We start from the raw sequence: 13,069 nt of genomic DNA on the forward strand, positions 1-13,069 counted from the left end.
AGTTATGAACTTATGCATTTGTTTTACAGGTGCATTAAATTAAAGTTGATTACGTCGATTAAGCATCAAGGTGGAGGGCGGGGGGTGGTTCTGGGAGATTTATGTTAGGAGTTGGCAACCCTATTAGTTAGGTTGTTTAATATTTCTGCTAAGGACTCTTTAAAATACCAGAATAGGAAGGATGGTGCAGGTTTAAATTTATTAGATTGATCAGTGTTGCTGAACTATAAAATATTTTGGGTGCAGTGTATTTTTTGCATACAAGTATAACAGAATAGTTTTAGTGTCTTGTTTTTTAAAACTTGAGTATGAACTTATATAAAATGCAGCAAGATATTTATTTAAAAAACAGTTTTGTTGATTAAAAAAAACGCTATATCGGATTCATATTGGTATCGGCAGATATCCAAATTTATGATATCGGAATCGGTATCGGACATAAAAAAGTGGTCTCGTTTATCTCTAGTAACAAGCATTTACAAAGCCATCTACATTTTAAAAAATGGATAGAAATACTGCACATAATTTTATGTATCCTAATTGTATGTATCCTTTCCCCCCTTTCTGATAATGACCTCTGGAATCTCTTGATTCAATCTTTTTTCAATCTGTTTTAAGTGATGTGGTGCGTCTTGAGAGTCCGCATCTTGAGGAACAGAGGAACGAGCTGATTGTGCGCATCAACGCTGACCGCAGCCAGCTGAAAGATATTGAAGACCGCATTCTTAAGCTTCTCTTTACCTCTAAGGGGAATATACTTGACAACGAGGAGCTAGTTCAGACTCTCCAGGAGTCAAAGGTAGGGATTAGGCTATATGGATATGGAGTTGTGGTTGTTGAATTTAACATTCCCTGCAATGACCTTTTTTTAAACTTTCCTGTTTTTCTGATGCTCATCCTGTTTATTTCCATGATTTTTTGCATCCTCTTGTCTCCAGGTGACTTCAGAGGCCATAAAGCACCGTCTGGAAGAGGCAGAAGCAACTGAGCTGATGATAAACTCTGCGAGGGAGCGCTACAGGCCTGTGGCCACTCGAGGATCTGTTTTGTACTTTGTCGTTGCCAGTCTGTCGGAGATCGATCCTATGTACCAGTTCTCACTCAAGTACTTTAAACACGTGAGGGAAAAAAGAGCTGGGCTTTACTCTCAAATTTACAAAGCTACTTGTACAGGAATGTTTAATGAAAATGTGTAAGTACCCATTTAAAGAAATTATTTTCTTTTTTTCTCTGTTTTTTGTTTATTTCTTCCTTCATCTTCAGCTCTTTAATTCCACCATCGAGACATCAGAGCAGAGTACTGTGCTAGAAGAGCGCCTTCAGATTCTCCTGAATCAAATCTTGCTAAACTCCTACATTAATGTGTCACGTGGACTCTTCGAGCAACACAAGCTTATCTACAGCTTTATGTTGTGCGTAGAAATCATGAGGCAGCGTGGCGAGATCTCTGATGGGGAATGGTGGCGCTTCCTAAAAGGAGCTTCTTCACTGAAAAAGGTGAGGTGGGAAATCCAGCCATAGAAGTTCAGCTTGATAAAAGCAATAATGAATAAAATAATTAACTAAAGAAAAAGATTTCCTATGATTGTGCTCATGTTTTTTTATAACCTCCTAGGACCTGGCGTCCAAATATGTGGACATCACATTTTGGGTTATTTAGACCAAAATACTCAATTTTGCTCTACAAGGGCCTGATATCCACTTACGAGGACATTATACTGCTACTGTTCTATCGAAATTTTATATGAATATCCTCATACGTGGCTCTCATTTTTCTTAGAAACAAAAATTAGGTGAAAAAAAAATCTGGCAATTCTTTGTTTTGACATTTATCGGGTCCCAATCAGCCCAAATATCAAAGAGAAATAAAAAATGCATGCTGTGGAAGAGTTCGGGTCTTAGGAGGTTAAAGAAGTATATAGTGATGGTGTTAACCATGCCACTAGACTGGAGGCACTGATTGTTAGCAGTCACAGTCCTCATGCTAGTTCTGTTCTTCTTTCTCCTACACCTCTGTTTTAGGTCTCCCGTTTATTGCCTCTTAGCATTTACTGCTCAAAGGTTTGGAGTAACAGGGAAATGTATGTTTCTGACAAAAAGCAAGCTTTTTAAAAACCAAAATAAAATAATAGTAGTTTGATTGAATACGCTAAAAAGGAGTAATGATTAATCAAATCATTAAGTATAAGGGATTTTAATGAAATATTTACACAGGTGTATAGAAGCGAATTTTCAGACTCATCACCCAAATATCTGAAAGCTGTTAATCCGAGTAAACACTGAATGCATCTGACTAGTGGAGTGCCTGCAGGTGTAATCGTAGTTGGTGATTCAAACAAGAACTTTTTAGTGATCCCAAGTATTTCAGATTAAAGTGTCATTTTTACTTTTTAAAGCTGCTTGTCATAGAAACCATTTGTCATCATCCCCTCACTCTTTTATAATTCTAGTTAACTTTCTCTTTACTTACACCAGTCGATAACAATATGTCTACTAAATTTGTGGGCATAAACTTTTCTTTTTCTGCATCTTCCAGGAGTATCCAGAGCAACCAGATGTGCCATGGCTAAGTGATTTTTACTGGCAGACATGTTGTGAGCTGGAGGACACACTGCCTTGCTTCAAGGGCATCTCCAGAGAAATCACTAGAACCCATATCCATATTAAGCTAGGTACCCTATCCCCATTGTTATTGTTGTTGAGCTGATAAGGATCTGTATATGTCAGCATGTTACTTTTAAATATAAAACTAGAATGTTTGACCTACATACACTGTCATTTTTCATTTTTATAAAGAGATGTTCTAATCATTCTTATCATTTACTTACCAAACTATGTACAAATCCTATGTCTGATTCCATAGAATTCCTTTTCTCTTATAGGGCATTTTGAAGCATCTTTAAATCCAGAAAAATGGAAAGGCTATGTGTCAGAGTTTCCTTCTCTCGAGGAGTCCATAAAGGAGAAACGGGAGATGAAAGGCTACTGGAATGAGCGATTGGGATCTTTCCAGAAACTAGTTCTTATCAAGAGCTTCATGGAAGAGAAGGTGAGCCTGGATGAAGTCCGGGGAAAGATATTTACTGAGGTTTTTTTTTATTGTTTTCCAGGTGAAGAGGATCATTTTAAAAAAGTGTAACTTTTGTCAGTATTAAAGAAAGGATCTCAGTAAAAGAAATAAATGACATGGGTTTATAGCTCTCCGCGGAGCTTTCCCATCACCACCAAAGCTTGGTCAATTTTTCCCAGCTTTTCTGTGACTTATATCCTCTTTTTCCATCCAGGTGGTTTTTGCAGCAACTGAGTTTGTGATTGTCAACCTGGGGAAGGAGTTTGTGGAAAACCCTCCAGTTGACCTGGCTAATCTCTATAATGACATGTCCCCTACCACCCCATTGATCTTCATCCTCAGCACAGGTTCTGACCCAATGGGTGCCTTCCAGCGCTTTGCAAATGAGAGAGGGTGTCTTGACAGGTAAGGGAGAAAAAATGGTTAGAGGTCCCTCCAACATGGCTCGCAAAAATGTCTTTGTTTTGTTCACCAGGCTGTGACATCTGAGATATAGACATATATAGCTGGTTGGGTTTTTATTTTTATTTTTAATAGTCAGTAGCTTCTGTCTTCTGTAAGCCAAGTAGTGGGAGGTTTTTAGGATGATGCCATCAATTTGACTGCACCAAGCAATAATCTGCAACTTGCACTGGGACAGTTCAGCCATGTGGTTCTCTGCCAGAAAAGGGTGGATTGTCCTCTTCAGTTTGAGAATGAGTTGCTTCCTCAAATGAACAAGTTCAAGTTTAAGACTACAGATACAAGCAGTGGAAATGAGCTGTCTTATAAAGGGTGTCTAAGCTCAGTCTCAGACATAGGATGAGGAGTTTGGGAGGGGCTCAGAGTAGAGCCACTACTCATCCACATCCAGGAGGCCTTCTGGACACCTCTTACACGAAGGGCATGTCCAAAGGTCATGCTGGGTCATATCCAGAAGACATGTTCCCAAACCAGTATTTCACTTCGATATCTGCTTGGGGTATTGTATTGGGGTAGTGGCTGGGAAGAGGGAGGTCTGGCCACCACTGTTGTCCCTGTGATCCTGGACTAGACAGGTTGTTGCAAATGAATGAATAAAGTTTATAAAGGCATCAAAATGGTGATTTTTCTGTGTTTTTCAGGGTCGAGGCTATCTCACTGGGGCAAGGCCAGGGACCTATAGCGGAGAAGATGATCCATTCAGCGCTGACGAGTGGCAACTGGGTCTTCTTGCAGAACTGCCATCTGGCAGTGTCTTGGATGTTAGCCATGGAGGAGCTCATTAAGACCTTCACTGAGTCTGGTACTATTTTTAAATTGAGCTCAAAAGTTTCTGTTTATTTCAGCCTTCTGTCCTAACATTTGTGACATATTTTTTATTAGTTAAGGCTTATGAGGGTTGTATGAAAAAATAGTATTAAATTAGAATAATTACAACATTTGCTTCAAACTGGGAAATCCCAGCGGTGGTAATTTTAGTGTTTATGGATGGGGATACCCAAGAAAGAGATGCTGGGCTGCAGTTTAGTTTCAGTTTAGTTACACTTTGTTTGTACTCAGTTGGAACCCATTTGACCTTCAAAAAAACTTACTTTAGTTCTTCATTGTGCAGACTCAACAATGCTTAAAGCATTCCTCAGAGGTTTTGGTCCACATTAACATGATAGTGTCACACAGTTGTTGCAGATTTGGTGATCGCATTATAGCCACTAGATAATGGGTACGCTGTGGTCATAAAGGGATGAACATTGTTAGCAGCAATGCTCAGGGACACATCTAAACAAGTTCCTTCATATTTCTAATGTCATTAGACATCATTTGTAATTTACACGTGCATTTCTAATCTCTGAGAAACAGAAATGAGTAAACTGTGATATTGTATGCTTTGGTTTTTCAAAGTGTTTGTATTATTGATAAAAAATACTGCAGGACCTTTTTAAGGCCTTTTCTTTTTTATGAATATGCAAATAATTTTCTCATCTGTTTCTCTGCAGACACATCAGTCCATGAGAACTTCCGTTTGTTTCTCAGTTCCATGCCGACCAAAGTATTTCCTGTTACAGTGCTCCAGAACTCCGTTAAGGTAGTCACACAGAGACCCAAACACTGTAATACTATATAATAAAGCTATGGATGATTAAAAATACTGTTTTTAAAAAAGAACTTGTCTATACTGGTGGATTGAACATGAGTGAAACATAAAAATGACTTTGGTAATTACCAGTACTGTTTATTTAGGGTATCTGTGGCATAAACGTTAGTTAAGCACTGCCTTCATAAATATGGGTCGAAATCTTTGATGTCAATTAAACGTACATTAACTACCAGCACTTGATTTATCGTCATCATGACCATGACCTGATCATTTGAAGAGTGAGTCACACGGTACACTGGTTACCTTGAAGAGTCGTTGGGATTGTATGTGCACTTGAAGACAGCCTGAACAACAAGGAGGAGATGCTAAACCAAAAGGTTGTCAGGATTGCTGGTAGTCTTCTCAGTAGGTCTCTGTGATGTCATTGCCAGGTGACTAACGAGCCTCCTAAAGGCCTGCGAGCCAACATGCGACGAGCCTTCACAGAGATCACCAGCAGTTTCTTTGAACGCCACATTTTGGGACGCCAGTGGAGGAAGATTGTCTTTGGAATCTGCTTTTTCCATGCAATCATCCAGGTTACATACACTCTTTCTCAGTATTTTACATGTAAAGTGCCTCATCATTATTACTTTGTTTTCTTGGATGTGTTTTACTTTGTGTGTGGTCGTACAGTACTTCTCTGCCTGTGTGTCTCGTGTTTAGGAGCGGAAGAAGTTTGGTCCCCTGGGCTGGAACATCCGCTACGAATTCAATGACAGTGACAGAGAATGTGCTCTGCTCAACCTCAACCTGTACTGCAAAGATGGCACCATCCCTTGGGATGCTCTGGTCTACATCACTGGTAGGAAGCAAATATCAACAGAAATGTTCTTGTATCTAAATTCAACAAGGTAATAAGTTAGGGACTGTTTGTGTAGCATCTTATTTCCCATATGTAATGCATGTCTTATTTGTATTTTGACATTTTATATTAATAGAAAGCCTTTTCACAAAACAAACATGATTGCATGTCCTTGAACCTAAACATGCAGCCGTTTCATAAAAATAAAAGTGTGGGAAGAATAATAGGACACTTTAAACCAGCGGTCAGCAACCTTAAACACCCAAACAACCATTTGGACCTGGTTTCTATGGAAAAGGAAACACTGGGAGCCGCAAATACTTTTTGACATCTAAAATGAAGATAACACCGTGTATATTGTTGTTTTTTTACCTTAATGCTTTGTATAAACAACTATAGTGTGTTGCTTATGAAATCCATGAAGTGCTATGGAGAAAATTACATTTTATTTATGTAATGAACACAATGTCAACCCTTAAAAAGTAATAACTAAAAAGAAAGTCAACCAGTTGAAGGTGTCTTTAAAATGAATTCAAAAGCTGAACTTAAATTATCCATGTAGCAAACAAAAACAATGAGCCGTCATCCTTGTATCGCCTTCTGGGCTTTCGGAGTGTAGCGGAGCCTTGACCAGAATTAAAAAAATAATTGGAAAAAAAGCACCATGCTCCTAAAAAATTTAAAATAAATATTTTCAAAATATCTGCATAATATTTATTGTACCTGGTTAATGTGCTTCGCGGGGCGTGGCCCGCAGTGACGCTGCAGGAGAGGCAGACGTACCTGAGTGGCATCCGCAATCACGCCTCACCGGCTTACTCTCTCTGCTGTTGTGTTGTTGTTTGTGTCGGGCTGTGAGCTGGAAAGCTACAGCCGGCTGTGTGTGAAAAGTGGTCAATAAAGAGATGCTGAAGAGCATGTTCATGTAAACATCGTCGGGTCTGCCGTGATGTGTTTACAATCGGACTTCTGCTCCTGAACCTCTGCGCACAGTGTCTGCTGTACGATCGGGGCTGTACGAAGTCACTTCATCTTTACGCAGGACTGTAAGCTGTCGTCTGTGAGGCGTGAGCGGTGTTTGTTTTTAACATAGTTCATGGTGGAGAACAGCTGCTCACATACGTATGTGGATCCGGTAGGTCACTCTCGTCAGAAGTAAATACAAATGAATCTGCCCAGCCATCATTAAATGTTGTATTTTCTTCAGATATTTTTCTTTTCTTACATTTCTCCATACTTGGCCTACCTGGGGCTGAAAGTCTCGGTAAATGCATGTCGTTTCGGCGGGTATACCGGCTTCCGCAAGTGTGACGCTAATAAAATCTAACTTTATTTTTATTATTCAAGATCACAATAATCTTCCAATTTAGAACTACAAGTTTTAAAAAAGAACTAACTCAAATAAAATACACTTCAGTTAAATACTTATAATTTATCTTTCCAAACCATGCAGAGCCGCAATGTAAGGCTCCGGCTCCGGAGCAGTTTCCCCTAAGTTTTCTGTTCTGTAATAGATTTCTCTTTTTAGTGTTTCATCTTTAAATTGAATGACCTGGATCCAACTTCTTTCAAAATTATCTGTATAAGAACGGGAATTATACATATCTATGTAAATATACTATATGCATATTTTTTAGTTTAAAGTTGTTGCTGTTTTTTCCATAACTTTTTTATTTTTCTGATTCTGAGTGAGATTTTGATCAACTGAAACTAGAAGAGGGTCTGGTCTTTAAAAGCAATATCTCCTGCATTCATAAACAAAGAAAGCCATGAAATATCTCAAATCCTACTGTGTTTTTTTTCTTTTCAGGTGAGATCACGTATGGAGGGAGAGTGACGGATGCCTGGGACCAACGGTGCCTAAGGACAATCCTCAAAGGCTTTTTTTCTCCAGAAACTCTGCAGCCTGGCTACACCTACTCCCCCTCAGGTATTGTTCTTTCTGCCCTCTTTTGTATGTATATGTGTGTGTGTGTACATGTATGTGTGTGTATGTGTACATGTGTATGTACGGGCGTGTATGCACAGTGAACGCTATGCATATATCTCAATTAATGGTTTTCTCCCTGTAAGGTGTTTACTACGCTCCAGAGTCAGATGAACTCGAACAATATAAGAAGTATATTGAGAATCTTCCAATCATTGATGATCCTGAGGTCTTTGGTATGCATGAGAATGCCAACTTGGCTTTTCAGGTGAAGAACAATACTGTAACAATACCAGTACATTACAAGCAAATGTCTCTGTCTCTATTTTATACCAGACTGCCAGTTGTTCTCTTAAATATAAATGACTGTGCAATTTCTTATTTATACGTAGTTTTTCAAAATTTGTTAAATTTTTCACTTCACAGCAATTATAAGAAATGGCTTGTGGTCCTTTTAGTGATTTAAACTTATGTTTCTCATGCAGTTTATGAGCTTTGGGAGTGCTATGATAAAATATCAATACATGAGTGTGTGTGTGTGTGTGTGTGTGTGTGTGTGTGTGTGTGTGTGTGTGTGTGTGTGTGTGTGTGTTTGCCTCTGCAGCGTCAAGAAACTATAACTCTGATCAATACCATACTGGATGTTAATCCTCGTTCTTCAGCGCAACATGGAGCTAAGAGTAACGATGACATAGTCTGCGAGCTCGCCGAGCTGATTCTAGCCAAACTGCCCGGTACGCTGACCCCACATAGATTCACCTGCACATCGATCTCAGTTACTGCTGAGACTTTGCATTATTACACTCACTCTTTTTCCCCATGTTTTCATTGGTTTGTGTTGTCTTTTGTCTCTTTGTGAACTTGTCTTTCTTTTGGAGTGCAGAGCGACTGGACATGGATGAAGCAATTGGCACACTGTTTATCAAAGACACCAATGGGCACCTGAACTCCCTCACAACTGTTTTGGCCCAAGAAGCAGACCGATTCAACAACTTGCTTAAAGTTCTCAGGGTGACGTAAAAACCACACACATTTAATTGGTGGAGATCATCTCATGACCACTTCAGGAGTTGTTTTCTTTGGATTGTTGTTTATTTACTTGATCTTAGAGAAACATTCAAATAGAAAAAAACCTGAACAATCGAAAATATGCGTTCTGTTTAGTTTCAGAAATAACATTTTTCGGAATCTGTCGTTACTGTGATGTGTTATTCTCACTTTCTTTTTCGTAGATGTCTCTTATCACTCTGCAAAAGGCAATAGCAGGTCTTGTTGTGATGTCAGAGGAAATGGACCGAATCTACACAAGCTTTCTGAACAACCAGGTCCCCACCCACTGGGCAAACTCTGCCTACCCTTCCCTCAAACCGCTGTCTTCTTGGGTCAGAGACTTGACTCTCAGAACGTCCTTTATCCAGGTTTGCATACAGATATTAACAAAAACACACATGTTTTCAAGTTCAGTCCAGAGGAATTATAGAAGTTTGTGTGAAATGTGTCTTTATAAAGCTAACATACATTGGATTAGAATAGAAGTCTTTTCTAGCTCAGGTCTGGGATATTCGCTGTGTTTTATTGGTTCGGGTGTGTGCATGTGTGCACGTGTGTGTGTCTGTGTGCATGCATATGTACGTTTGCATACATTTGATTTGTGTGTTATCTCATTAGTTTGGAAAACTGTAATAACACATGTACATTCTGAGTTCATCTTTCTGCCTCTCTGCACATCCTGGTTTAGTGTTTGGTCCCTTTTCTCTGATTTAAGCTGCTCTTAAGTCTGGTCTGAACATGTATCGTACAGTCACTATAATTCACTTAAACAAGCACAAACAGGGTAAAGTCCTGTTAGTTTATACAGCAGTGGATAAACACTGAGTCACACTCCACATGCTGATTATCTTAGGAAACAAAATCCAATGTAAACTGATTCACTGGGTCACTTACAGCACAGGTGTTGAACTCCAGGCCTCGAGGGCCGGTGTCCTGCAGGTTTTAGATGTGTCCTTGATCCAACACAGCTGATTCAAATGGCTAAATTACCTCCTCAACATGTCTTGAAGTTCTCCAGATGCCTGCTAATGAACTAACTATTTGATTCAGGTGTGTTGACCCAGGGTGCGATCTAAAACCTGCAGGACACCGGCCCTCGAGGCCTGGAGTTCGACACCCCTGACTTACAGGATGCCTTTAATGCACTATATTGAATAAAAGACGGAGATACTGCATAAACAAAGATATCGTTATTTAAAGATACTTATATTTTAATTGCATCTCTTCTTCTCTTTTCCTCTCTTGCAAGACTTGGATCACACGTGGTCAGCCCAAATCACTTTGGATCTCAGGGTTCTTCTTCCCTCAAGGCTTTCTTACTGGTAACACACTGAAACATGCTCTATGTTTTTTAATAATGCCAACAGTAAAGCACAGTTTTAGAGCTGAGCTTGAGGATTACAATGATCACTCTGACTACTCTTTCAAGTATACAGTGTAAAAATAAATGAATGAAGTTTAAAAGAGAGCTATTAATTAAATTTGTGTTTATTGGTAGATTTTGCTAAACAGCACAGTGACTTATTTCAATGCTCTTGTGTCTTTGATGGCCTGTAGGAGTGTTGCAGAATCATGCCCGGTGTTACAGTTTGCCTATTGACGAGCTTAATTTCCGCTTCAGCGTGGTGCCGGCGTACAGGGATGAGGAAGCAGTCTGTGAGGCTCTACGCACTCTTCCCATTGGTGCAAAACTGAACATGGATGAGGAGGTACTGTAAGAGGAGCAGTACTCTTAGTTATGCTTTCAGTAGTGCTTTAAAAAAAGGGCACAAATATTCTTTTCTCCAGCCCTTCAAATATTAGCAGTACTTTAAGATGCTATTTTTCTGGCTAATAGCAGGAGAGCTAATGTGGAAGAGCAGATCAACAATCTCAAGATGCAATCTAAAATATTACATCAGTTTGGTTTCTCTACAGTTAAAGTTTGTTGCTCCTTATATTTGTTCAACTTAACTTACTTAACTGCAGTTAATGTTTTTATGTGCAATATTTTATTCAAAATTCTTCTTACATTTTTACACAAAATCAGTTATGTTATCAATTGTGTTTGTGTTTGCATGATTTCAGTTAGAGTCCTTGGAAGCAAAACAAACCTAGCAGGCTGAAGATAAATCCTTTAATCATTAATATGACCACTAGCTTGTTTTGTTTTTGGGCAAGCATTTGAAATGGTCAATGTAAAATGTGAATTAGATATAAATACATATATCAAATAGGTCAAATCATGACCCATTTGATATATGTATTTAATTCTTGTATTAATTGATTAATGTTTTTGTGAAATTACTTTATCCTGAATCTCTAAATCTGATCTGGTGATCTCAAAGTTAGCACCACAGAGCAAATATATCCTAAATGATCAAATTAAATCCATTATTATCCATTATTTTTGATTGGACTACATACTGGTTTCTTTAGTAAGGTTGTGTTATACTTGACTCCGGTGTGAATCTGGAGGGCAGTACAGCCTCCAGTATTGTTTTCTTTTTTAAAATACTGAGTTTATTTCCTGATGACATATCAGATTGATGCCCTCTTAAGCGTCATAAATAGTGACTATCAACCGCAGCAAACATCGTGTCAACTCTTCTTTAAATCTCTGTTCATGAAAATGAAATCCTTAAAGAATAAAAAGCTCTCGATACATCTGATAAAAGCAAAGCCACATGTTCTTTGTTTTATTTTCTGGCTTTGCAAGTCTTGTGTTTACTTTGTTTCAAGAGTTTGTCAGTAAAAAGTTAAAGTAAAATAAAAAGGTAATTCCTTTAATATGGTTACTTGTTAAAACAGTTACCAGAGCCGCAGGATGGTGTACTTGTTCACGGTATGTTCATGGATGCCTGTCGCTGGGATGATGTCGGCATGGTGATGGATGATGCGCTGCCTCGGGTTATGAACGCCATGCTGCCGGTGGTGCACTTTGAGCCACAGCAGAACTACGTCCCAGAGCCTGACCTCTACCACGCTCCTCTGTACAAGACCTCAGCCAGAGCTGGCACTCTGTCCACCACAGGTACACACCTGATGTATCCAAAGTCACTCACTGGAAACCTTTTTACATTTAAAGTCATGACACATTTTATACTATCATAAGGCCAAGAGCTAGTTTTTGGGCATCGCTGGGAGTTTTGGTGGGATACAGCGCACGTCCCTGTTACCAACATACAATGTCAAAAAAAGAAAGAAAAGGATGTTTGCTCAGATTGTTTCCTCACCTTTCATGTCTCTCTCCCTTCAGGTCATTCAACTAATTTTGTGGTGACAGTAATGCTTCCCTCCAAGCGACCCAGCGACTACTGGATATCCAAAGCCTCCGCACTCCTGTGCCAGTTGAATGATTAAATATTTATTCGAGGACAAAGCATTGAATTAAATTAAACTTGTGTAATAGCAACACAGACCGTAATTAAAATTTCACCCCAAACTGATGTTTCTGCGTCCTTCATCTCATACATGTGTTTGACTACATTTATTTATATAACAAACTCTTTAGAAAGGAGACGTCCCAGTTTCACAGTGGAAGCACTACACTGCCTTACACTGCTTCATTTCATCTGCAAGTTAACAAGTCACAAGAAGCAGAGGTAGCCATCACCATCCAAGGCGGCACACAGTGAACAAGAGAGGCAAGGTGGAGTGGGTGGAGACGAGTGACAGAAGGATAACTGTAAAAGTGAAAGGAATTTTTTTTTTAAGTTGATGACTTCGTGAAAACAAGAAAAGAAATGTTTTAGAAAAACTAAGAATTCTATTTTTTTTATTTTTTTTTATTTTATTTAGGCATTTATTAGACAAATAAGACTAATATACCCAAATTTGAAGCAGGAAACTGGACTTCTCAGAGATTAGTCAAATATAATCAACAATTCTCTGGTGTCCTGGATTGTTGATTACCTGACAGGAAGACCACAATATGTGTGACCACAGTGTGTGTCTGACAAGGTAATCAGCAACACAGGGGCACCACAAGGGACTGTCCTCTCCCTCTTCACCCTTAACACCACAGACTTCAGCCACTGCACAGAGACCTGCCATCTTCAGAAGTTTTCTGATGACTCTGCGGTGGTTGGATGCTTTATGATTATTCATAAAATATTAACAAAAAGACCTAAAAACTGTGAG

At 39.0% G+C, this 13,069-nt stretch overlaps 1 protein-coding gene across 1 annotated transcript in view; it reads left to right on the forward strand.

The window, feature by feature from the left end:
• Positions 1 to 12,375, forward strand: part of dnah6 (dynein, axonemal, heavy chain 6) — a 53,737-nt gene extending 41,362 nt beyond the window's left edge. The window contains exons 65-83 of the mRNA XM_085460432.1: positions 619 to 799; positions 939 to 1,118; positions 1,264 to 1,497; positions 2,537 to 2,672; positions 2,883 to 3,049; positions 3,285 to 3,475; positions 4,174 to 4,334; positions 5,026 to 5,114; positions 5,558 to 5,704; positions 5,832 to 5,970; positions 7,781 to 7,900; positions 8,044 to 8,165; positions 8,502 to 8,631; positions 8,781 to 8,908; positions 9,130 to 9,315; positions 10,197 to 10,269; positions 10,505 to 10,656; positions 11,738 to 11,960; positions 12,186 to 12,375. Of these exons, the coding sequence (XP_085316558.1) occupies positions 619 to 799; positions 939 to 1,118; positions 1,264 to 1,497; positions 2,537 to 2,672; positions 2,883 to 3,049; positions 3,285 to 3,475; positions 4,174 to 4,334; positions 5,026 to 5,114; positions 5,558 to 5,704; positions 5,832 to 5,970; positions 7,781 to 7,900; positions 8,044 to 8,165; positions 8,502 to 8,631; positions 8,781 to 8,908; positions 9,130 to 9,315; positions 10,197 to 10,269; positions 10,505 to 10,656; positions 11,738 to 11,960; positions 12,186 to 12,289 (2,863 nt within the window). The 3' untranslated portion in view covers positions 12,290 to 12,375. The remainder of the gene's footprint in view (positions 1 to 618; positions 800 to 938; positions 1,119 to 1,263; positions 1,498 to 2,536; positions 2,673 to 2,882; positions 3,050 to 3,284; positions 3,476 to 4,173; positions 4,335 to 5,025; positions 5,115 to 5,557; positions 5,705 to 5,831; positions 5,971 to 7,780; positions 7,901 to 8,043; positions 8,166 to 8,501; positions 8,632 to 8,780; positions 8,909 to 9,129; positions 9,316 to 10,196; positions 10,270 to 10,504; positions 10,657 to 11,737; positions 11,961 to 12,185) is intronic.
• The last annotated feature ends 694 nt before the right edge of the window (positions 12,376 to 13,069 follow it).

Source organism: Copadichromis virginalis, linkage group LG6 (assembly GCF_057382275.1).
Source record: "Copadichromis virginalis isolate Kocher_CV1m ecotype Utaka linkage group LG6, C_Virginalis_male_GT1.1, whole genome shotgun sequence".
Classification (NCBI taxonomy): Eukaryota; Metazoa; Chordata; class Actinopteri; order Cichliformes; family Cichlidae; genus Copadichromis; species Copadichromis virginalis.